This window comes from Equus przewalskii, chromosome 4, assembly GCF_037783145.1.
Source record: "Equus przewalskii isolate Varuska chromosome 4, EquPr2, whole genome shotgun sequence".
Classification (NCBI taxonomy): domain Eukaryota; kingdom Metazoa; phylum Chordata; class Mammalia; order Perissodactyla; family Equidae; genus Equus; species Equus przewalskii.
The window spans coordinates 7,426,091-7,450,628 of NC_091834.1; the positions used below are offsets into that span (position 1 = coordinate 7,426,091).

A 24,538-nucleotide genomic window follows, 5' to 3' on the forward strand; every position below is an offset into this window, starting at 1 on the left:
CAGAAAAACATGTGCCAAATAACATATTCCAATAAACAATCACTTTGGTATAGGATTTCCTGGAGTCCCATAAGCTCCCTGAAATTGAGTGCAAAATTTTAAGGGTAAAATTTCATAGCCAAGATCAGCTCTCTGCCTCCAACTCCAATTAAAATTCTTTGTAATACAACCTTCCTTCTTTGCCTTTAAAACACCCTTCTACTCCTTAACAGGACACTATTTGGATTTCTACCTGAATCTGTGCTCCCTGAATTATAATTCTCTGATCTCAAACATTTTCCCTCTCAAATTGGTTTCTGGTTTTGTAGGTTAACATATCAGGTGTCAGAAGTGGGATCTGAAGCACTCTCACTTTTGAGGACTGGCCTCCCCTGGAAATGGGTTCAGTACCGCTAATGAGCCCCCTTATATGCTCACCTTTTCCACGGCCCACCAGATCCTCCAACCGTTAGTCCTCTCAGGTTCTGACCTCCTTCCCTTTTGGTTGGGGTCATTGCCTTTCTCTGAGATTTTTGGGGCAACAGCCCAATCTGGAGCCAATCAACCAAGTGAAAATTGTTTCCAAGTCAACTCATAGCTATTGCCATCTGGAAAAGCTCCCCTGTCTGGGCACCTTAGGCAGGTCACAGCTATTGCCTCTGGAAGGCTTTCTCCGTTTGAATCAGCCCACAGCAGCTCATGGCTGTTGCCATACATAAGGGTTTATTCCCTATCTAGTGAGTACTCAAATTCTGTCTTTTGTGTTGTTTCTCCAAATAGTTGTAGCCAGTGGGTCAGAAGGACAAGTAACAACCTGAGGCTTGCAACCAGTGTCTCTTTGTCTCTTTGACTCTGAGTCTGGTTGTTACTTAAGATATGAATCTCATCTACTAAAAGTCCCCAAGAAGTTCCTTCCTTGGGAACTCCAGCTGGGTTTACATTTAAGAACTACAGTCCTTTCTCTTGTAAACATTTATCCCTGTGGACCAATAATACAAAATATGACTTAAAATTACAATGGCCACTTTGGGGCTCCTTTGAGCTTACAAAATCTACCTTACTGTGCACTAGATTTGAGAACCGCAAGCCAGACAAATTGAATGTAATATTTAATTTCTAAAGAATCAAGTGTGCTACCTTCTGGCACACGTGCTTAAAAATTATGATCCTGGAAGGTGTAAATATTTACAAAGAACTTCAAAATGTTAAATAAGCTTGTTTCATGTCCTGTAAGCTTGGCTTGGTAACCATCAGTTTCAAAGACCCAAAATACAGTCAAACAGAAATGTGGATTGAAACCTATTTGCAATCAGACATTGCTAGGCAGAAATAAGGGTTGAACCCCATTTGCTGCTAGGGTCCTACCAAACTGCTGCCAGCCCTCAGGGAAACTACATTGACCATTAGAAGGAATGTTCCAATTAGATAAAATCATTTAAAAGTGCACTTAAAAGCAAAAGGATTCAAAATTCCAAAATAGCCTTATTGAAAAGGCTTATTAAACTTATTGAAAGTGTTGCTGCAAAAAACTAAGAAAAAATTAAAATGTAAGAGGTACCTAAAAGAAAAGACTATACAAAAGTCTGTTAAGTTAATGGCTTTACAAACACTTCCATATCTACCTTCAGAAGGAGGGCCCTGTATGGACCCCTCCCAGAGATAACAAGGTTCTGAGAGATTTTGTGGTAAATTGCTACATTATTCTCTTAAACAGTCAAGGGGAAACTAAAATTAAAAACTAATGGAGTTGTTTAAACCAATGGATCACTGAAGAAATTAAAGGAGAGATCAAAAAATACCAGGAGACAAATGAAAATGATAATACACCATACCAACTCATATGGGATGAAGCAAAAGTGGTGCTAAGAGGGAAATTCATAGCAATACAGGCCCATCTTAAAAAACAAGAAAAATCTCAAATAAGCAATCTTAAACTAGAACAGAACTAAAAAGAGAAGAACAAACAAAGCCCAAAGTCGGCAGAAGGAGGGAAATAAAAATTAGAGCAGAAAGAAATGAAATTGAAATCAAAACACAGTAAGACCTGGTTCTTTAGGAAGATAAACAAAATTGACAAACCTTTAGCCAGACTCACTAAGAAAAGAAGACAGAAGACACAAATAAATAAAATTAGAAATGAAAGAGGAGAAATTACAATGGATACCACAGAAATACAAACAATTATAAGAGAATATTATGAAAAACTATATGGCAACAAACTGGACAATCTGGAAGAAATGGATAAATTCTTAGACTCATACAATCTCCAAAAACTGAAGACTAAAAAGGAAAATTGATATTTCACTGACAAACACAGATACAAAAATGCTCAAAAAAATATTGACAAACTGAATATAGCAACACATTAAAAGGACCATACACCATGATCAAGAGGGATTTATACCAGGGATGCAGGGACGGTTTAACATCTGAAAATCAATCAATGTGATACACCACATGAATAAAATGAGGAATAAAAATGACATGATCATTTAAATAGATGCAGAGAAAGCATTTGACAAGATCCAACATACATTTATGATAAAAACTCTCAATAAAATGGATATAGAAGGAAAGTACCTCAACATAATAAAGGCCATATATGACAAATCCACAGCCAACATCACGCTCAAGAGAGAAAACTGAAAGCCATCCCTCTGAAAACAGGAACAAGACAAGGGTGCTCACTATCACCACTCTTGTTAAACACAGTACTAGAGGTCTTGGCCAGAGTAATAAGCAAGAAAAACAAACAAAAGGAATCCAAGTTGGCAATGAAGAAGTGAAACTCCCGTTGTTTGCAGACAACATAATTTTATATATAGAAAACCCTAAAGAATCCATCAGAAAACTATTAGAAATAATCAATAACTACAGCAAAGTTGCAGGATACAAAACCAACTTACAAGACTCAGCTGCATTTCTATACTCTAATAAGGACCAACAGAAAGAGAACTCAAGAATACAATCCCATTTACAATCACAACAAAATGAATAAAATACCTAGGAATAAATTTGACCAAGAGGCGAAAGACCTATATAATGAAGACTGTAAGATATTATTGAAAGAAATTGATGATGACATAAGGAAATGGAAAAATATTCCATGTGCATGGATTGGAAGAATAAATAAAGTTAAAATGTCTATACTACCTAAAGCAATCTACAGAGTCAATGCAATCCCAATCAGAATTCCAATGACCTTCTTCATGGAAATAGAACAAAGAATCCTAAAATTCATATGGGGCAACAAAAAACCCTGAATAGCTAGAACAATCCTGAGAAAAAAGAACAAAGCTAGAGGCATCACAATCCCTGACTTCAAAAACATACTACAACACTATGGTAATCAAAACAGCAAGGGGGCAGGACCCATGGCCAAGTGCTTAAGCTTGCACACTCCACTTCGGAGGCCCAGGGTTTCAACGGTTTGGATCCTGGACACAGACACAGCAGCATTCATCAGGTCATGCTGAGGCGGCATCCACATAGCACAACCAGAAGGACCTATAACTAGAATATACAACTATGTACTGTGGGGATTTGGCAAGAAGAAAAAGAACAAAAGGGAACATTGGCAACAGATGTTAGCTCAGTGCCAATCTTTAAAAAAAAAAAACAAAAAAACAGCATGGTACTGGTACAAGAACAGACACACAGATCAGTGGAACAGAAGTGAAAGCCCAGAAATAAAACTACACATCTACGGACAGTTAATCTTTGGCAGAAGAGCTAAGAACATACAACAAAGGAAAGTCTCTTTGATAAATGGTGTTGGGAATACTGGACAGCCACATGAAAAAGAATGAAAGTAGACCATTATCTTAGGTCATACACAAAAATTAAGACAAAATGGATTAAAGACTTGAAGGTAAGATACGAAACCATAAAATTCCTAGAAGAAAATATAGGCAGTATACTCTTTGACATCAGTCTTAGAAGGATCTTTTCAAATACCATGTCTACTCAGGTAAAGGAAACAAAATAAAAAGTTAACAAACGAGACTACATCAGACTAAAAAGCTTCTGAAAAGCAAAGGAAACCATATACAAAACCAAAAGACAATCCACCAACTAGGAGAAAATATTTGCAAATTATTTATCTGACAAGGGGTTGATCTCCAAAATATATAAAGAACTCACACAATTCAACAACAAAAAACAACCCAATCAAAAAATGGGCAGAGAATATGAACAGACATTTCTCCAAAGAAGATATACAGATGGCCAACAGGCACATGAAATGATGTTCAACATCACTATTCAACAGGAAAATGCAGATCAAAACTACAGTGAGATATCACCTTACACAGGTCAGAATGGCTATAATTACCAAGACAAAAAGCAACAAATGTTGGACAGGATGTGGAGAAAAGGGAACCCTGATACACAGCTCGTGGGAATGCAAACTGGTGCATAGGTGCTTAAGGAAAACAGTATGGAGATTTCTTAAAAAATTAAAAATAGAAATACCATACAATCCAGCTATCCCACTACTGAGTATTTATCCAAAGAACTTGAAGCCAACAAGTCAAAGAAACTTATGCACCCCTATGTTCATTGCAGCATTATTCACTATAGCCAAGACATAGGGAGCAACCCAAGTGTCCATCAACTGATGAATGGATAAAGAAGATGTGATATATAGAGATATACAGTGGAATACTACTCAGCCATAATAAAAGGACAAAATTGTCCTATTTGCAACAACATGGATGGACCTTGAGGGTGTTATGTTAAGCAAAATAAGCCAGACAGAGAAACACAAACACTATGTGATTTCACTTATATGTGGAAGATAAACACATGGACAAAGAGAACAGATAAATGGTTACCAGAAGTGAAAGGGGTTGGGAGGTGAGCAAAGGGGTAAAGGAGCACATATATATGGTGACTGACGAATAATAACGTACAACTGAAATTTCACAATGTTATAAACCATTATGACTGCAATAAAAAATAAATAAATAAAAATTAATGAGTTGTTTAACACTGCCAGAAATCATTAAAATATTCATCCCAGTTGAAACCTGACAGGATATTTGAAAGGATTTAGTAAGTTATGATCAGAAATTTAGCCAAATTGGAAGCTGATATTCGAAGCCTAGTAGGAATTTATTTTAAGCTTTTCCACTAAGCTAAAATAAAACTATGTACTCAGAGGGAAAGAAACAAATTAGGGATAAAGTAATTGAATGGGTATATCAGTCCTTGATAAGCAACTAACTTCACCTGTTAATCTCAAAAGAGCTTGTAACCTCTCCAGGAACTGTTATCTAGACCATCACTGATTCCTAAGACTGAACGGAAAAAAAGAGGAAAAGATGCTTTTGAAGATGCAGACTGCTAGGGAAGAACTCTTGCCCAAAAAACTGTACAGAAAATTTTAAAAAGGATCTCTATTTGCATCTGTCTGTGTGTTCAAGTGTGTGTCTAAAAATGCTTGTTATAAATATGTGATATTTTTCTACCTCCGAATGGTATTATCAACATTAGTTTATGAGAGCTCTATTTAACTGCCTTAAAAACAAATAAGCACTATATAAATTGAGTATACTTTTAAAAATAGAAACTAATCGAAATGAATTTCAGGATCACATGATCTAGGAGAATATTCAATATTAAAGCTAATTTAAGTTTGTTGTCTTTAGAGTTATCAGCATTAAAAATAAATCTTTTGTTACACCTACATTTACTAAAACTCAAAAAATTCATTTTATCTCTGTTACAAAAGTTGGCAGCAAAAACTCTGACGGCTGACTTTGTATAATGTCTCATGCAGTTTTTGTAGGTAATTTAAACATAACTATTGGGAACAAGTAAACTAAACAGATGTAAGTAAGATAAAAAGCTTTTAGGTGGAGGCCAGTCCCGTGGCCTAGTGGGTTAAGTTCGGTGCACTCTGCTTTGGGGGCCTGAGTTTGCAGGTTCAGACCCTGGGCGTGTACCTACAGCACTCATCAGCCATGCTGTGGCAGCAAGCCACATGTAAAATAGAGGAAGACTGGCACAGATGTAAGCTCAGGGCTAATTTCCTTAAGCAAAAAAAAGAGGAAGATTGACAACAGATGTTAGCTCAGGGCTAATCTTCCTCAGCAAAAAAATAAAAAGTTTTTAGGTGAACTTTTTAACAATAATTATGTGTTATCGTGCATGTACTTAAAAAATAAGTTCAAAATCTTCTGTAACTTGAAACCTTATAGTTTTGCTAAATTAAGTACAATGATAGAAATTTATTGAGTATCTAGATCATTTCCAAATAATATAAAATATTAGATGTTAATTACTAGACATAGATTTATCTACTTTTAGCTTCTTATTACAGAAGAACTAAGAGATGTTTGGGTCTACTAGTAAACATGCCTTGTGCCACATTAAAAAATGTATGCTAGAAAAAAAGAAAGAAAAAAAAGAAAAAAAAAAAACAAAAACGGGGGCCGGCTCCGTGGCCAAGTGGTTAAGTTTGCGCGCTCTGCTGCGGTGGCTCAGGGTTCGGATCCTGGGCGCGGACATGGCACCGCTCGTCAGGCCACGTTGAGGCGGCATCCCACATCCCACAACTAGAAGGGCATGCAACCGAGATATACAACTGTGTACAGGGCGGGGGGGGGAGGGGGGGTTGGGGAGATAAAGGAGAAAAAAAAAAAAGATTGGCAACAGTTGTTAGCCCAGGTGCCAATCTTTAAAAAAAAAAAAAGTATGCTATGAGAAAATATATATTTTCAGTAAAAGAAGGTATAAAAAATGGACATATTTTTGTTAAGAAACTAAATTTGTCCTAAAGTAAAACTGGTGATGGGAAAGAAGAAAGGACAAATTCTCAAAGTAAAAAACAAGATTATATGGGGCTGGCCCCGTGGCCGAGTGGTTAAGTTCGCGCGCTCCGCTGCAGGTGGCCCAGTGTTTCGTTGGTTCGAATCCTGGGCGCGGACATGGCACTGCTCGTCAAGCCACGCTGAGGCGGCATCCCACATGCCGCAACTGGAAGGAGCCACAACGAAGAATATACAACTATGTACCGGGGGGCTTTGGGGAGAAAAAGGAAAAAATAAAATCTTTAAAAAAAAAAAAAAAAGTCATGATCTCTCCATTGTAACCATAGAAATATATATTTTAAAAAAAAAAAAAAACAAGATTATAGAAGGTTTGGGGAAGAAGAATGCGGAGAAGAGTTTTGTGCATGGTCAAGTTGGCTACGATTGAAATGAATTTAACTAAATGAGTTTTAATATCAAAAGTAAGCTGGTGCAAAATTAGAATTTGGTTCTCTCTCTCATAAAAGGACATTTTTCTTGGATTGTTGGTCTGCTGTTGATAAGAGATTGTAAAAGGATTTTTTTTCAGAGTGATCTGCCTAGAAAATAGGGATTCTATGTTTTGTCAAAATAATTTCCTATGTTCAAAAAGCTGAGGCTATTAAGATAGCCAAGGATCCCCCTGTCAACTATTTAGCTTTCTGTGTTTGCCTGAAAGTCACAGTGACCTACAACTCTCATGATCCTATTTGACCAAGTGTTTTAAAACCTTTTGAGATTTTTGACAAACTTCTTAAAATTCAAATCCTAAAGAAGGCCCTTTTTGGTCCTAAAGTATATTTGATCATTTCCAGAGGGCCCTTTGGACTTCTCAAAGAATTTGTTTTCTCCTCCTATAAAAAAAGGGGAATATTAACCTAATTAGCTGTATTTGGTTTGTTAAATTGCATGGGAAACATGGTCAAATAAGTGGTAAACCTTCTTAGGTTATATTGTGTGGGAAAATGTTATTAATATGTGTCCTAAAAATTACATAAAATTCTTAAAATTCTGTTATGTCTTGATATAATGTTATCAATCATAATTCTGGTCACTATCTTAAAATATGTCACAGAAATAACCAAATTACTTTGTCAATTGCATTGTAATCAAATCTTTAAACATGCTATTTTAAGTCTTTTGTCACTTATAGTTACTGTTTTACTATGATGCTTTTGCAAACATACTTCATCTTCAGAGAGACTCATGAAAAGAACTCTGACACTCTAGAATACAGTTTCTGATAAACCTTCAGATCATAAAACTGAACTGGCTGAGAAATTTCCAGAAGTCTAATGGAGAAACTGATGGCTTCATAAAGCACCTCTGTGAATTGTCTTTGAGGTTTTGTTATATACCTGTAGAGTGGACTCCTCTGCTCTAAGGTACCGCCTTTGGTCTCACCAACTGTGCACAGAACCCTCTTTGGAAAACAAACTCACTCTGTATGAGACAGTCACCACCAGATCAATGTCTATTGGTATACTACCTTCTGCTGATCCCTTGATGTCTTATGCTAGTATGACCACCTACTTTAAGTCTCTAATGACTTATACTCAAGCCTATCAGCAACAGGTTAAAGAAGCTTTCCAAGATCCCAATTTAAAGGATCCTGCTGGTCACAGTCTAGAGCCTGGTGACTGAGTATTCTGGAAGCAACATCAGAGGAAGACAGACCTCAAGCCCCATTGGGAAGGACCTTACCAAATGCTCCCAACTACTGACACAGCTGCAGAACTAGAAGGCATTTAACCTTGAAGATACATCTCACAGCTAAGAAGGCTCCACCTAACGTCTGGTCCTGTACAAACACTGGAGGCCTCCAAAGCAAATTAACTAGGAAGAATAGTAACCAACATCTGAGGCAGCCAGCTTTTCCCAGATGGCTAGACAAGGCCTAAATACCTTATACTAGCTACTGCTTCTTACCTTATTTTTTCCCTCTCTTTCTTGGAAAGACAATACTTGTATCTGCAACTCCCAATCTATTACAAAAGGGGAAAATCTTTCTGACTGGAGGGTTTGTCATCAGAAGCCTTGTTCTGTACATAAATCTAGAGATCCTTTAGTAGCTTTAATTGCCAATCTCTCTGCCATTCCTCCCTAATTCCTTGTGCTATGTGTCTAGAACTCCTTGCCTAACCAATGAAATCCCTGGTTTAGTCAATTTTATTACAACAACTCCATGATTTGTGCTGCCTTAGAGTATATTTTCACTTGTACTTGGCAGAAAGACCTATGGGGAAAACACTGTTTAAATCTCTATGGAACTAGAGGTCACTATGCAATTGGATTATTGGTTGTATCTATTTTGTAACGTGATCAGTCAGAAACTCAGCATTGGGCATCACTTTTCAACCTACTTCACAGACTAAAATATGAAACTAATTGCAATCATAGTCAAGAGTGTTCAATGCCTGGTGGCATCAATACTGGAGAAGCTACCAGATTTGGAAAAATATTTTTCCCTTGGGTAGGCACTGCCATGAATGAATACATGGCAAGAAATTTATCTAAAACCCTAGGGAATATTGCTGAATCCGCCACTAAAGCAATAGCTGCCCAAGAAAAGTCTTCAGATTCAATCACGAGTTGTATTAGATAATAGAATTGCTCTTGATTACCTCTAGCTGAACAAGGTGGGGTTTGTTCTGTGATAAACATCTCTTGCTGTACTTGGGTAAACACCTCTTGCACAGTAAAAACTGAACTAGACAAAATCTGAGCACAGGCCAAACGGTGAACTGCTGTGCACACGGACAGCCCATGATTCTTTGATCTCTTTAGCTGGCTACCCTCAGCAATGGCCTCCCAGTTCAGATCTATTCCCCAATATTGGACTTAACATTTTGTTTACTATAGGAATTCTTGATGCTGTAAAACTTTGTCTCCTCTGCATGGCTTGATGTTATAAAAACGCCACTCAGATAATGGTTGCTCTATGAGCCTTCACCTGAGAAATTTTCAGGAACTACAGACAATGTTTGTCCTTAAAGGAACTTAACAGTCAGGTTTTCTCTGCTCTGGCACTCTTCTTGCTCAGTTGCGGCCTAAGGCTCCTAAGGAAACCACTTTCCCTCCTACATGGGACATGATATACCAGGAATGAGCCTTCCTGGAGATCAGGGAGCAATGTTGCTTTGATGGCTGCTCGGCAATGCTTTCCAATAGCTGATCAGTAATGCTTTCAAATGGTTGATCAATGAAGCTTTCAAAGACAGAGCTCAATCACAAGGGGAAAATGTAAAAATTGACTCTAGTGGAGCCATTTTTAAATTGAGTTGGAGCTGCCTTTCCAGAGAAACTGCTTTGCTATCTTGAACCTTGAACTGGGCCAAACTTCGGACTGAGATAAAACGGCAATTGTTTTACCAGCAATTGTTTGAGAAGTCAGCAGGAGAATGGACATCCTGATCACAAAGAACGAGGATTGTGGACTTTCTGAAGAAGAATCAATAGTCAATCGATGTTTAGCCAAGACCAGCTCTCTGCCTCCAACTCTAATTAAAATTTTTTGTAATAAAACCTCCTTTCTCTGCCTTTAAAAGCCCGACTTTTACTTTCCAGCAGGACACTTTGGATTTCTACCTGAATCTGCGCTCTCTCAATTGCAATTCTTTCATCTCAAATAAACATTTTGCCTCTTAAACTAGTTTCTGTTGTTGTAGGCTGACACTTGCCTTATTCTAAGGAGAATATAAGACTTTAAAAAGTCTTTTAAAATCATACGCTGTTAGATACAATTAAAGTAAATGATAAAATAAGTAGGAAAACCAGAGAAAAAAGGATAAAAATAATGAAAAAACTTAAAATTAACCCTGGTATGAAATGAAAATGAAAAATGCTTATTAAGTCCTGCATTCTTGCGAGAAGTGAGTCAAAAATTGTTTCCTACATTTTCTATTAGTTCAGAGAACAAGAGAAAAGGGGTTGATTACATGACTCAGCATTGATTAAAAAAAGAAAATCCTCTAGTTCTTCAGGAGAAGTATAAACTGTACTTTTTTTTTTTTGAGGAAGATTAGCCCTGAGCTAGCATCTGCTGCCAATCCTCTTTTTGCTAAGGAAGACTGGTCCTGAGCTAACACCCGTGCCCCATCTTCCTCCACTTTATATGTGGGACGCTTACCACAGCATAGCTTGCTAAGCAGTGCCATGTCCACACCCAGGATCCGAACCAGCGAACCCTGGGCCGTCGAAGCAGAATGTGTGAACTTAACAGCTGCACCACCGGGCTGGCCCCCAAACTATTCTTAATACTGAGACCAGAGAGCATTGTCTTTCACAGATCTTCTCAGAAAGTATACAGTGTGTGAATGATATTTTCTACAACTTAAAAGACAACCAGTCTCATATGGTTGTTTCTTATGTCCCTCAACATACAAAAATAGCCACAAAAACTTTACAGAAAAGGCCAGAAGAAGTCTAATAAAGCTGATGATTATAATTTTCTTCAACATACAATAATGGCATCAAACAAAAGTGAAATTCAGTCAAAAGAACTATATGGTAATGAATAATATAATGTTGTCCAGGTATAAAATCCTCCATAATTCTGGTTTAACCTAAGGATGGATTCTAGAATATCAAAGCAGTGGATCTCAACCATTTCATATACATCTAAGGGGTCAATCAGACTGGGTGGTACTTCCAAATGAAAGAAGACAAGTGTTCTTAAAAAGTTTTTTTAAAAGGCCCTGGGTAATTCTGATGTTCTTATTCCTCTTCTCCTCCCAACCCTCAATATTCAAGATCAACTAATCAAGAGAAACAGATGGACTGACTAGCCTTCAGAAAAATCTTCCCTAAGTATTCTCTCACAACAAACTTCTGGAAAAAATAATCAGCAGAGAAATAGTTAAGTGCAAAACCATAAACTGGAACAGCCACCTCAGCTGAGGGAAAGACGAACACCCAGAGAACTCCACCCCTGCAGAGAGGTGGCTGGTAGCAAATTCTGAAATGACAAGTTAAAGGACTGAATTTTCATCAACTAATTTTAAGATAAACCTACTTTGCTTGAAATTTCTGATCCTCTCTAAAACATGTTTTTCCTACCAATGATTCAAAGATCTAATTAGAACAGATACAATAAGAGCTAAAAGAAAAGAACTGTGCTTTCAATTCCATGATAACAGACACCATATACATATTTTATCACTGTTTTTAAATACAAGAAATAAGATATGAGAAGCTTTTACTTTTAAATATAGTTTTCTTCTATCAGTACCAATAATAATATAAATAACAAATATGCTTACTGGTTTTACAACCCAAGTAACTTCTCAAAACTACATAAATGTTTCTAAAAACTTAATGAATAACACGAGTGACAGCATCTAGGAGGCAGATTCACAAAACGCCTAGACTTAAATTGTCAGGCAGCAATAACCATAAAATCCTAGTTACTACACATAAACAAGCTTGTTATCTTGTAAGCATTTTTTAAAAAATCGTAAAAGCTCTTTTAAAGGGCCCATTACAATAGCCCTTGGCCCTCACTTGCCCAAATATGAACATTTCATAAAAGGCTTGGGTTGTATGAACTTACAAAAGCAGTGGCGATAAGACAAATATGTCAACATGAATGTCACAAGGCAAAACATAACTTCAATAAAAGTACAAACAGAGAGCAATCAGGCTCAAAGGGAAAGGAGCGTGTCTACCTGGAAAAGCTGCAGAAAGGAAATGGCAATTGAAACGCACTCTGACTGAGGGATGAGACTGGCTGAGGGCATCTGGGCAATAACAGCACATCAGGCAGACACACAAGCACGAGCAATTGCACAGAAGCAAGAAAACGACGTCTCCAGATCAAGGAACAATTAAATTTGTCTGGTGCACAGACTAAGATATGGAAGCAGAGAGACATAAAGCTGGAAAATAGGTTATACTCACATTTGGTCAGGTAATAAAACTTTTTAATTTAAACCCAAAACCCAGGGAAAGTCTAGACTTGACAGTATGTGAGGCATCTAAAATATACACACTTACACTTTCTTTTTCTATCATCATAGGTTAGGCCTCAATACCTACACCACTGTGTTAGTCCCTGACCTGGTCTCTCTACCTCAAACTCTTACAATTTTCATTTTCCACTTCCTAAAGTATGATTACGTTCATTTTTATCTCCTGATCACAGATCTCCCATTAGATACCCTTCATTGAGACTTAAAATACAACATAATATTTAGTAGAAAGTAACTCAAATCCAAATAGTAGTAGTAGTAACATCTCAATATTTTTCAAATGCAGAATTAGAGATATCCCACAACTTACACAAAGACATAGTCTTGAAAAAAAGGTCAGTGGAAAATGCATATGTCCAATTCTATTTTCCTATTAAAAACTATTTAAAAAGGGAAACATTGTGAAAAACTGCTGTAAACAGTAAGTAAAAATTAACTAAAAATGTAACAAAAAAACCCTTAACCCCAAGAACAAAAAAAGGAAAATAAGAATAAACAACTGATAATAGATAGCCCACAAAAGACTCAAGCAAATAAAATAATCTATTATGAAATACTGGGCTATTTCAAACATGTGGTGAAATGATGGATTATTCATTAAATGGTATAGGGGAAATGACGAAATATTGGAAAAATAAAGTTAAATGCTTATCTATTCCCAAGGTCCAGGAGGCACAGTTCACATAATATTTGATGTGACAGTGAATGGTGTACTGCCAGGAGTTGTGAGATGTGGTGGTTATGTGCGTAAGTTATACCAAAATACTCTGCAGGTGGACAAAAATAAAAACATAAAAATATTAGAGCAGTATGGAGTGAATATTTTTGTCATATTCTAGTGAGGAAACAAAATAATTCATTAAGTAAAAGATTAACAAGTGTAACTACAAACCTTTAGAAATTATACATAAAAAGTCAAAGAATAAGATAAAACGAACTGGGAAACCCACTTACAGCCTACATAGTAAAGCAAATGTGCCTCTATTATGTAAAGAATACTGACAAACCAACACAACAATAGGAAAATGCACCAAGAACAAAAACAGCTAACTCACCAACGAAAACAAACAACAAACACAAAACTGCTCAGCCACAATCAGCAGAAACAAGTGCAAATTAGAATAAGTTTGAAAAACAAATTAATATACCATTTTTCACGTATGTGATTGGGAAATAATTTTTTAAATGCCAAAGTCTACTAATTACAACAAAGTTGTAGGTATGCTCTTTCACATTAGTACTGGAAGTAAATTTCACTTTGAAATGTTAAGCAAAATTTTAAACATAACCTTTAATCAAGAAATTCCGTTGTTCCTAAGGAAACAATTGAATAAATGTGCAAAAATATATGTTTAAGGATGGTCATCAAAGAATAATTACACTAGTAAAAAACTGTAAATGAGGGGCTGGCCCGGTGGCATAGGGGTTAAGTTCACATGATCCACTTTGGCAGCCCAGTGTTCACAAGTTTAGATCCCAGGCACAGACCTACACTCTGCTCATCAAGCCATGCTGTGGCGGTGTCCCACATACAAAATAGAGGAAGACTGGCACAGATGGTAGCTCAGCAACAATGTTCCTCACCAACAAAATAAATAAATAAATAAATGATCAACATTATTAGAAAGTTTTCATCTGAATATTATCCAGCCATTATAGCAATAAAGATTTATGCTTACTAACCTGGAAGGATGTCTATAATGTAATGTTAAGTACAAAATAATACAAATAATAGATATAGTAATGGACAGGTAAACAGTTAGGAGGTTAGTTTCCCAAAATAAATCCCTAGGTGATACCTACCAACATTTTTTAGTTTTCAGCAATTAATATATCCCTGAATTTTCTAGTTTTCATAATGAACATATATTATTAGTACAATTTTACAAATTAAAAAACATCATTTTATTAAACCATTGATGGTACTATGACAGTACTATTTGATTTTTAAAATAACACAGAATTGAGCTGATTATTCTGAAAAAATAAAAATAAAAAGATACGGCATATGGTAGGCCTTATCAAAATTCCTTCCTCAGCTAGATTTAGGACTTTAATAATAGTCACCAACCATAAGCGTAACAACACATTATTAAAGGAAACTTATACAAGTAAAACTGAGCCTTTGAAAGTCAAATTAATTGGTCACTTGGATATAACATTTAAAATAGACATTTTCCTCACAAATGTACTATCTAGATTGAGACTAATTTGTCAATATCCAGGCCTTGTTGTTTCTCTTTAGTTTTATCTTTTATTTACGAGCATACTTTATAAAATACTCATTCATCTGCCATATTTTACAGAGATTAAAAAAGATGAAAACATATCATAAAAACCTAATTTTTTGGTTTATTTTAAACAAGAGTAATATATATAATTTTTCTAATTTCTGTCCCCTGCATTCAAACCCATATATTTCCCCAAAGTTAAAATGTTAAATATATGAAACATACCATTTTTCATTTAAAAAATCCCAGGCAACTCCATAACACAGTATATTAATTATGATTTCTCCAGCCTTTAGTATGTTCCTTGAATAAGTTTTCCTCTATTATCTTGTATTTTTACTATCAAAAGGCTATCAAAACTATGGGGTGAAAATTCATTAACCTGTACACTTACAGTTTGTGCACATTATTTTATACTTCAATAAAATGTTAAAAATAGAACTACAAAGACTATTTAAATGATGGCTGGCTAACGTCCTTAAATGTTTTCTAGAATATATTTAAATAACCAGAAGCAAAATACAAACCCTTGACTAAGACGTATTTTTATTTTCTTGGACTACTCAAAAGGAACACATTTAAATCCCAAATCAATCCCAACACAAAAATGCAGGCAGCATCAGCAGAGGAGAAGAGGCACCATTACATTGATTGTTTTTAAGTTGTGTAGTACAGGTCACTCAAGTTCCAATGACAAATAATATTGTTATAGTCCCTACTCGAAATTTACAAAAGTCCCAATTCACAATACTTTTGTCCAATAGTAATTTGGTTCTCATTGGCACCTCCACCAGAGGACAAGTGGAGACAATCAATAATAAGCACAAGTAGAGGTCCTCTTGTTTTTAGCTGTGTGATCCTGAGAATGTTACTTAATGTCATCCAGATTGTTTCCCCATCTGTAAAATGGGAATATCTACCTCAAGGGCTGGTGTGAAGCTTCAATGAGATAAAATATATACAAAGGTTAGTATAGTACTTGCCACAAGCAACCAAGGGCAGCTTTTATCATTTTTCTGATATTTTATTGTTAAAAAAAGAACAAACATATTTTCAATTCAATTCTTTGATGTAGTTACAAAAACGGAATCACTATGGATTACTCTAGTTCCTCAAAAAGGCACAACTCTTTGTCTCACTAGGGATTTGAGACTTGATTTTCACTAAATGTTTTATATTCTACTCCAGTGTCCATCTTTAACTTGAAACTCTTTATAGTAATACTCCAATATTTTGTTGCCAGAAATAATGCATGAGAAATGCACATCTCATGGCATTTTTGCACATACAAAACTAGAACACACAACCACAATGATGATGTATATACCCAACATGACCTTCAAAATAACATACAAATTCACTCTTTAGTTCTATTTCTAAAGAAAAAAGGATTGGAGGAAAGCAATATTTGGGGGACCTACCATATGCCAAGCAAGGTTGAAGGCAATCTGTAAACTTCACTTCATTAAACCTACCCAGCAGTCTTTTGAAACATGAGAGAGAAGTTTGATTGTTGTTAGTGTCCTGGAGTTGATCCCAGCTCCTGTTGACCCTGTATATAGCACAGTGGAGCCCTGCCCAGTCTTTTCGCTTCATTCTCTCACCTTCCAGTGCTGTATCAGACAATACTCTGCTGCTATTCAGAGGGTTTTCATGGCCAATTTCTTCAGAAGTGGGTGGCCAGGTCCTTCTTCCTAGTCTGTCTAGTCTGGAAGCTCCACTGAAACCTGTCCAGCATGGGTGACCCTGCTGGTATTTGAAATACCAGTGCCACAGCTTTCAGCATCACAGTAACATAAGCTGCCACAGTATGACAACTGACAGACAGGTGGCGTGGTTCCCTGACCAGGAAACAAACCCCAGCCACAGTGGTGAGAGCACCGCATCTTAACCACTAGATGACCAGAGAGAGAAGTTACCTTGTGGAAATTCACACAGTTATTAGCAAGAGGGAAGAAAATGGGATTTAAATCAAGGTCTAGATGGTTTCAAAGCATATGTCTCAATTACAAATTACAGAGCAGGAATAATTATGTTATTTTCTGATATAATTTCATGATTTTTGAAGTCTCTGAAGTGTTAGTAAAGTGAATATTACGTGGATGAAAGAAAAGACGCTGTGGCGGCAACCCACATATAAAGTGGAGGAAGACTGGCAAAGACGTTGGCTCAAGGCTAATCTTCCTCAGGAAGCAGAGAAACAAACAAACAACCAGCCTCCATGTTCCCATTCAACAAGATCTATTTATAAGTCATTTACCCTAAGGTAGAAGTCTTTCCAACTACTCTTTTTCAGTTTTTATTGTCATTGCCACAGTCTAAGTCACTCTAAAATAGCAATTTTATTACTTAGTTTTAGTTGGAAAGTCTCTACACCAGTTAGGTGGCTATTCTTAGGTATCCCCAAACCTTATAAGAAAAAACAACAAACAAAATACTTTCTCTCTATCTTCCACCCGTCCGTCCAGTAATCACCAGAGCTCAGTATTTATGGAGAAGACCGAGCAGAGGTTACTTCTCTTCTTTACCTTCCGAAGAGGAGATGGTCATCTTGGGCAGTCTTCTATCCCCAAAGAGTAAATGATCAGTCTGGAAGATCTAGGTGGCCACACAGCACATCCCAATAAAACAGCATTTTATCTCACTAACACTATTTTAGACTGCTGATACATATTTTAACCATTCCTGCTCTCCACTCTGTCCCAAAATGTAATTCTTCCTCAAGTCTCTTCCCAAGTGAAGGTATGGATCCTGGAGCTGCCTTATCAGTGAGCCACTACATCTCCCAAGAAATCATTGATTTCCATTTTCAAACTTCTTTTAGCAACATAACTTTTTCTTTTTCAAACAAATTATTTTATAAAACCCAAACTTATAAATAAGATAAAAGAAGATTTCTCTAAATGAAGTAAAATTCAGGGACCAGAGTTAAGTAACTCAACATTCCCTTCATCCAAATAACTAGTTCTCAGAACACAGTTTGAAACAAACATGATTTTAAACTACTAACCTTAATAAGAAATTCTATGGGAAATTTCCTGTTCCCTATACTGAGATTCTAATTAAATATTATTTCTGTTAGAAATTAAGTAACTACGACTCACAACCAGACTCCACCACGTTTCTAACCAGATCTGGAACAATATCCTACAAGTGTCCCAAAGGCCAAGGACTTCATTAATCTGCATAACTCTAAAACAGTCTTAGAGACAAGGACATAGCAGGATTTTAAAACATATCTATCAGCGTAGAATTGAACATGTAAATCCTGTTAGAATAAAAAGTAGTTTTAACTCCCAAATTATTTACCTGTAGAAATCTTTAACATAGCCTGAGGATATTATGTTTCTTAAGAGCAACAGGTAAAAAAAAACGTATCATTAGCCACCATATCAGAAGAGTATGCAGGATATTTTATAAGCAGTATCCCATTACAGTTTACTTTAAAAACATCAGTTAACATTTCACATCTGTGTATAAACAAGGTATCTGTTTCCCGTCAATAAAAAGCCATATAACTCTGGCACTTTCTTCACCCATGAGGAGAGGCAGGACACATTAAAACACTGAGGCTTGTGTGTGTATATATTTTACTTTGTTTTGACTCCGATGTCTTCTTAGGGCAGAACTTTAAAGATTAGTCATTCTCTTCCTTCCAAAATGAATATTCCTCCTTCTAGGTAGCTGATATGGTTAGAAGCCATATGTATTAGTTCCTCATCTGCTACCATAAAAAATTAGCACAGAACTGGGGAGAGGTGCCCAGTTCCTGCCGGGCACTTCAGACCCACAATCACCTAGAGTGCAGTGCAATTTGGGGGAGATGGGGGCCAGGTAAGGGAGGCACACAGCTGGGGAGAGGCACCCCCTCCCACTCAGTGCTCTAGTCCCACACTCTAGTCCCACATTCGCTGAGAAAGCAGGACAGTGAGAGAGGGGTCGGCTGGAGGAGGTGCACAGCTGGGGAGAGGTGTCCCGTTTCCAGCCAGCACTCCAGCCTCACACTCCAGCCCCATGATCACTGGGAGAATGGCACAGAGAGAGAAGTGGTGGCTGGTGGAGCCCCATGAGCACCCAGAGCACCACACAGAGAGAGAGAGAGGCAGTGGTTGGGGGAGGCACACAGGTGTAAGAAAGTGCCCCTTTCCCTGCCCAGCACTCCAGTCCTGCAATCGCCCAGAGGTGCACACAGAGAGAGAAGCAGAGACTGGGGGAAGCACAGGTGGAGTAGAGCACCCCTCCCCATGCCCAGTGCTCTAGCTCTGCCATCAGTCAGAGCACTGCACAGAGATAAAAGCAGTCAGTGGCCAGAGTTGGGAAGCCCCAGATTATGCTGGGCCCAGAATACACAGAACCCGATCCTCACACAGTGGAGGCATGTGGCAGTGGTGACCAGATAATACCATGTGGAGGCAAAAATCCACACCATCAAGCAGTATGAGAAAGTATATTAAATCTCCAGACCAGAAGGAAAATGACAAGTTCCAAGAAACCAACCCTAAAGACATAGAAATACATAACCTAAATGACAAAGAATTCAAAATAGCTATCATAAAAAAAACTCAACCAGTTACAAGAAAAGATAGAAAGATAAATTAACGAGTTCAGGAGCTTCTTCACAAAAGAGATTGAAACTTTAATGAAGAACCAAATGAAATTCTTGGAGAAGAAAAACACAATGGATGGATGAAATTTTAAAAAGTCTGGACACCCTAAACAACAAAATTGACAATATGGAAGACTGAATTAGCAATTTAGAAGACAATACTATAGAAATGCTTCAGAGGGAGGAGAAGAGAGAACTAAGACTAAAAAGAAATGAAGAGGCTCTCAGAGAAATATCTGACTCAATTAGGAAATGCATCATAAGCATTATAGGTATTCAAGAGGAGGAAGAGAAAGAGAATGGAGCAGAAAGTTTGTTCAAAGAAATAATAATGGAAAATTTCCCAAACCTTGGGAAGGAGATGGAAATCCACATGAAAGAGGCTACCAGAACTCCAAACTATGTTAATGTAAAAAGACCTACTGCAAGGCATATAGTAGTAAAGCTGGTAAAAGTCAATGACAAAGAAAAAATATTATGGACAGCAAGGCAGAAGAAAACAACTTACAATGGAACTCCTATCAGGCTTTCAGCGGATTTCTCAGCAGAAACCTTACAGGCTAGGAGAGAGTGGAATGATATATGCAAAATCCTGAAAGACAAAAACTTTCAGCCAAGAATACTCTATCCAGCAAAAATCTCCTTCAGATATGATGGAGACATAAAGCCTTTCCCAGATAAACAAAAGTTAAGGGAGTTTATTGCCACAAGAACCCCCACAAGAAATCCTCAAGAAGGCCCTCATACCTAAAAGGGGGGAAAAAAAAAGAACAAGAAAAGAGCTAAAAAGCCCTGAGCAAAGAAATGAATAGATAGGCAATAATCAGAAAATGGCAGCTCTCTATCATATCACATTGGTAAACACTTAACTCTTACATCATGGATAAAGAAAAGGAAAACAACAAAATAAAAATTATTTCATCACCTTAACCACAAACTCACAAAACAAGATGGAACAAGATGTGACAAAAACAACTTAGAAGGGGAAGAGGAAAGGGATGGAATCAGTATAGTCTAAGGAAATAAGAGGCAATCACAAAATGGACTATCTCATCTATGAGGCTTCTTATACAAACCTAACAGTAACCAATAAACAAATAATTAGGACAGAGACATAGATGATAGATGAGGAGAAAATGAAGAAAACCAACAGAGAAAAGTACCTCATCAAATCGGTAGTCTGAAATACATGGGACAAGAAACAAAGGATATGCAGAAGAACCAGAAAACGTGCAATAAGACGGCAGTACTAAGCCCTCAAATATCAATAATAACTCTAAATGTAAATGGACTGAATTCTCAAATCAAAAGACAGAGAGTGGCAGGATGGATTAAAAAACAAGAGCCAATAATATGCTGCCTCCAGGAAACACATCTCATCTTTAAAGACAAAGATAGGCTCAGAGTGAAGGGATGGAAGACAATACCGCAAGCTAATGGCAAATAAAAGAAAGCAGGCATTGCCATACTTACATCAGACAAAGCAGACTTCAAGATAAAACAGGTAAAGAGCAGGATAGAGGGGCAGTACATAACGATAAATGGGACTCTCCACCAAAAAGACATAACACTTATAAATATATATGTACCCAACAGAGGAGCATCAAAGTACATAAAGAAACTATTAACAAACCTAAAGGAGATATTGCCAACAACACAATAATAGTAGAGGACCTCAACACTCCACTTACTTCAATGGACAGATCATCCAGACAAAAAGTCAACAAGGAGATAGTGGAATTAAATGAAAAACTAGAGAAGATGAACTTAACAGATACATATAGAGTACTCATTCCAAAAACAGCAGAGTATACATTCTTCTCAAGCACACATGGAATATTCTTAAGGATAGACCATACATCAGGAAACAAGGCAAACTTCAATAAATTTAAGAATATTGAAATCATATCTACTATCTTCTCTGACCATAATGCTAGGAAACTAGAAATCAACTACAATAAAAAAGCAAGGGAAGGGATAAAAACTTGGAGACCAAACAACATGCTGAACAACCAATGGGTCATCAGAGAAACAAAAGGAGAAATCAAAAAGTACGTGGAGACAAATGAGAATGAAAACACACCATACCAACTCATATGGGATGCAGCAAAAGCAGTCCTAAGAGGGCAATTTATAGCAATACAGGCCCATGTTAACAAACAAGAAAAAGCTCAAGTAAACAATCTTAAACTACACCTACAGAATTAGAAAAGTAAGAATAAATAAAGCCTAAACTCAGCAGGAGGAGGAAAATAATAAAAATTAGCACAGAAATAAATGAAATTGAACCAAAAAAGACCGTAGAAAGGATCAATGAAGGAGCTGGTTCTTTGAGAAGATAAACAAAATTGACAAACCCTTAGCTAGACTCACTAAGAAAAAAAGAGAGAAGGCTCAAATAAATAAAATTAGAAATGAAAGAGGAGAAATTACAACAGATACCACAGAAATACAAAAGATTATAAGAGAATATTATGAAAACTGTATATCAACAAACTGGACAATCTAGAAGAAATAGATGGATAAATTCTTAGGCTCTTACAAACTCTCAAAACGGAATCAAGAAGAAATAGAGAATCTGAATAGACCAATCACAAGTAAAGAGATTGAAACAATTATCAAAAACCTCCCAAAAAATAAAAGTCCAGGACCAGATGGCTTCTCGGGAGAATTCTAATAAACATTCAAAGAAGATTTATTATCTATTCTTCTCAAACTATTCAAAAAAATTAAGGAGGATGGACATATTCCTAATGCATTCTACAAGGCCAACATCATCCTGATACCAAAGCCAGACAAGGACAACACAAAGAAGGAAAATTACAGGCCAATATGGCTAATGAATATAGATGTGAAAATCCTCAACAAAATACTGGCAAACTGAATACAGCAATACATTATAAGGATCACACACCATAATCAAGCAGGATTCACACCAGGGACACAAGAATGGTTCAAGATCTGCAAATCAATCAATGTGATACACTACATTGACAAAATGTGGAACAAAAACCACATGATAATCTCCACAGATGCAGAGAAAGCATCTGACAAGATCCAACATCCATTCATGATAAAAACTCTCAATAAAATGGGTATAGAAGGAAAGTACCTCAACATAATAAAGGCCATATATGACAAACCCACAGCCAACACCAGAATCAATGGGGAAAAATTGAAAGCCATCCTTCTGAGAACAAGAACAAGACAGGGGCGCCCACTCTCAACACTCTTATTCAACATAGTACTAAAGGTTTTGGCCAGAGCAATTAGGCAAGAAAAGGAAATAAAAGGAATCCAAATAGGAACTGAAGAAGTGAAATTCTCGTTGTTTGCAGATGACATGATTTTATATATGGAAAATCCTAAAGAATCCATCAGAAAACTATTAGAAATAATCAACAACTACAGCAAAGTTGCGGGGTACAATGCCAACTTATAAAAATCAGTAGCGTTTCTATACTCTAATAATGAACTAACAGACCACGAACTCAAGAATACAATCACAACAAAAAGGATAAATTTAATTAAGGAGGGGAAAGACCTATATAAAGAAAACTATAAGACACTACTGAAAGAAATCGATAACGACATAAAGAAATGGAAAGAGATTCCATGCACATGGATTGGAAGAATAAACATAGTTAAAATGTCCATGATACCTAAAGCAATTTACAGATTCAACACAATCCCAATCAGAATCCCAATGACATTCTTCACAGAAATAGAACAAAGAACCTTAAAATTTATATGGGGCAACAAAAGACCCCGAATTGCCAAAGCAATTCTGAGAAACAAGAACACTGCTGGTGGCATCAAAATTCCTGACTTCAAAATATATTACAAAGCTATAGTAATCAAAACAGCATGGTACTGGTAGAAGAACAGACACACTCAATAATGGAACAGAATTCAAAGCCCAGAAATAAAACCACATATCTATGGAGAGCTGATCTTCGACAAAGGAGCCAAGAACATGCAATGTAGAAAGGAAAGCCTCTTCAATGAATGTTGTTGGGAAAACTGGACAGCCACATGCAAAAGAATGAAAGTAGACCATTATCTTTCCCCATGCACAAAAATAGACTCAAAATGGACCAAAGACTTGAAGGTAAGAACTGAAACTATAAAACTTCTGGAAGAGAATATAGGCAGTACACTCTGACATCAGACTTAAAAGGATCTTTTCGAATACCATATCTACTCAGACAAGGGAAACAAAAGGAAAAATAAACAAGTGGGACTTCATGAGACTAAAGAGCTTCTGCAAAGCAAAGGAAACCAAGATCAAAATGAAAAAACAACCCACCAACTGGAGAAAATATTTGCAAATCATATATTCAAAAATCATATATTAATCTCCACAATATATAAAGAACTCACAAAAATGAACTACAAAAAAAACAAACATCCCAATCAAAAAGTGGGGAGAAGATAGGAAGAGACATTTTTCCAAAGAAGATATACAGATGGCCAATAGGCACATGAAAAGATGCTCAACATCACTAATCATCAGGGAAATGCCAATCAAAACTGCACTTAGAAATCATCTTATGCCCATTAGACTGGCTATAATCACCAAGACAAAAAACAACAAGTTTTGGAGAGGGTGTGGAGAAAAGGGAACCCTCATCCACTGCTGGTGGAAATGCAAACTGGTGCAGCCACTGTGGAAAACAGTGGAGATTTCTCAAAAAAGTTAAAAATAGAAACACCATATGACCCAGCTATCTCACTACTGGATATTTACCCAAAGAACTTGAAATCAACAATTCAAAGAGACTTATGCACCCCTATGTTCATTGCAGCATTATTCACAATAGCTAAGACGTGGAAGCAATGCAAGTGCGAATTGACTGATGATTAGATAAAGAAGATGTAGTGTGTTATATATATATATATATATATATATATATACACAATGGAATACTACTCAGCCATAAAAAAAGACGAAATTGT

The 24,538-nt window shown here is 36.6% G+C and overlaps 1 protein-coding gene across 7 annotated transcripts in view; it reads right to left on the reverse strand.

Moving 5' to 3' along the window:
• COG5 (component of oligomeric golgi complex 5) overlaps nt 1-24,538 on the reverse strand; it is a 344,840-nt gene that overhangs the window by 262,369 nt on the left and 57,933 nt on the right. The window contains exon 1 of one of the 7 annotated variants that reach the window (XM_070617155.1): nt 16,395-16,792. The exons of the other annotated variants lie outside the window; for them this stretch is intronic. Coding sequence (XP_070473256.1) covers nt 16,395-16,569 — 175 coding nt within the window. The 5' untranslated portion in view covers nt 16,570-16,792. Of the gene's footprint in view, nt 1-16,394; nt 16,793-24,538 lie in introns of those variants that run through there. 7 annotated transcript variants of the gene reach the window in all.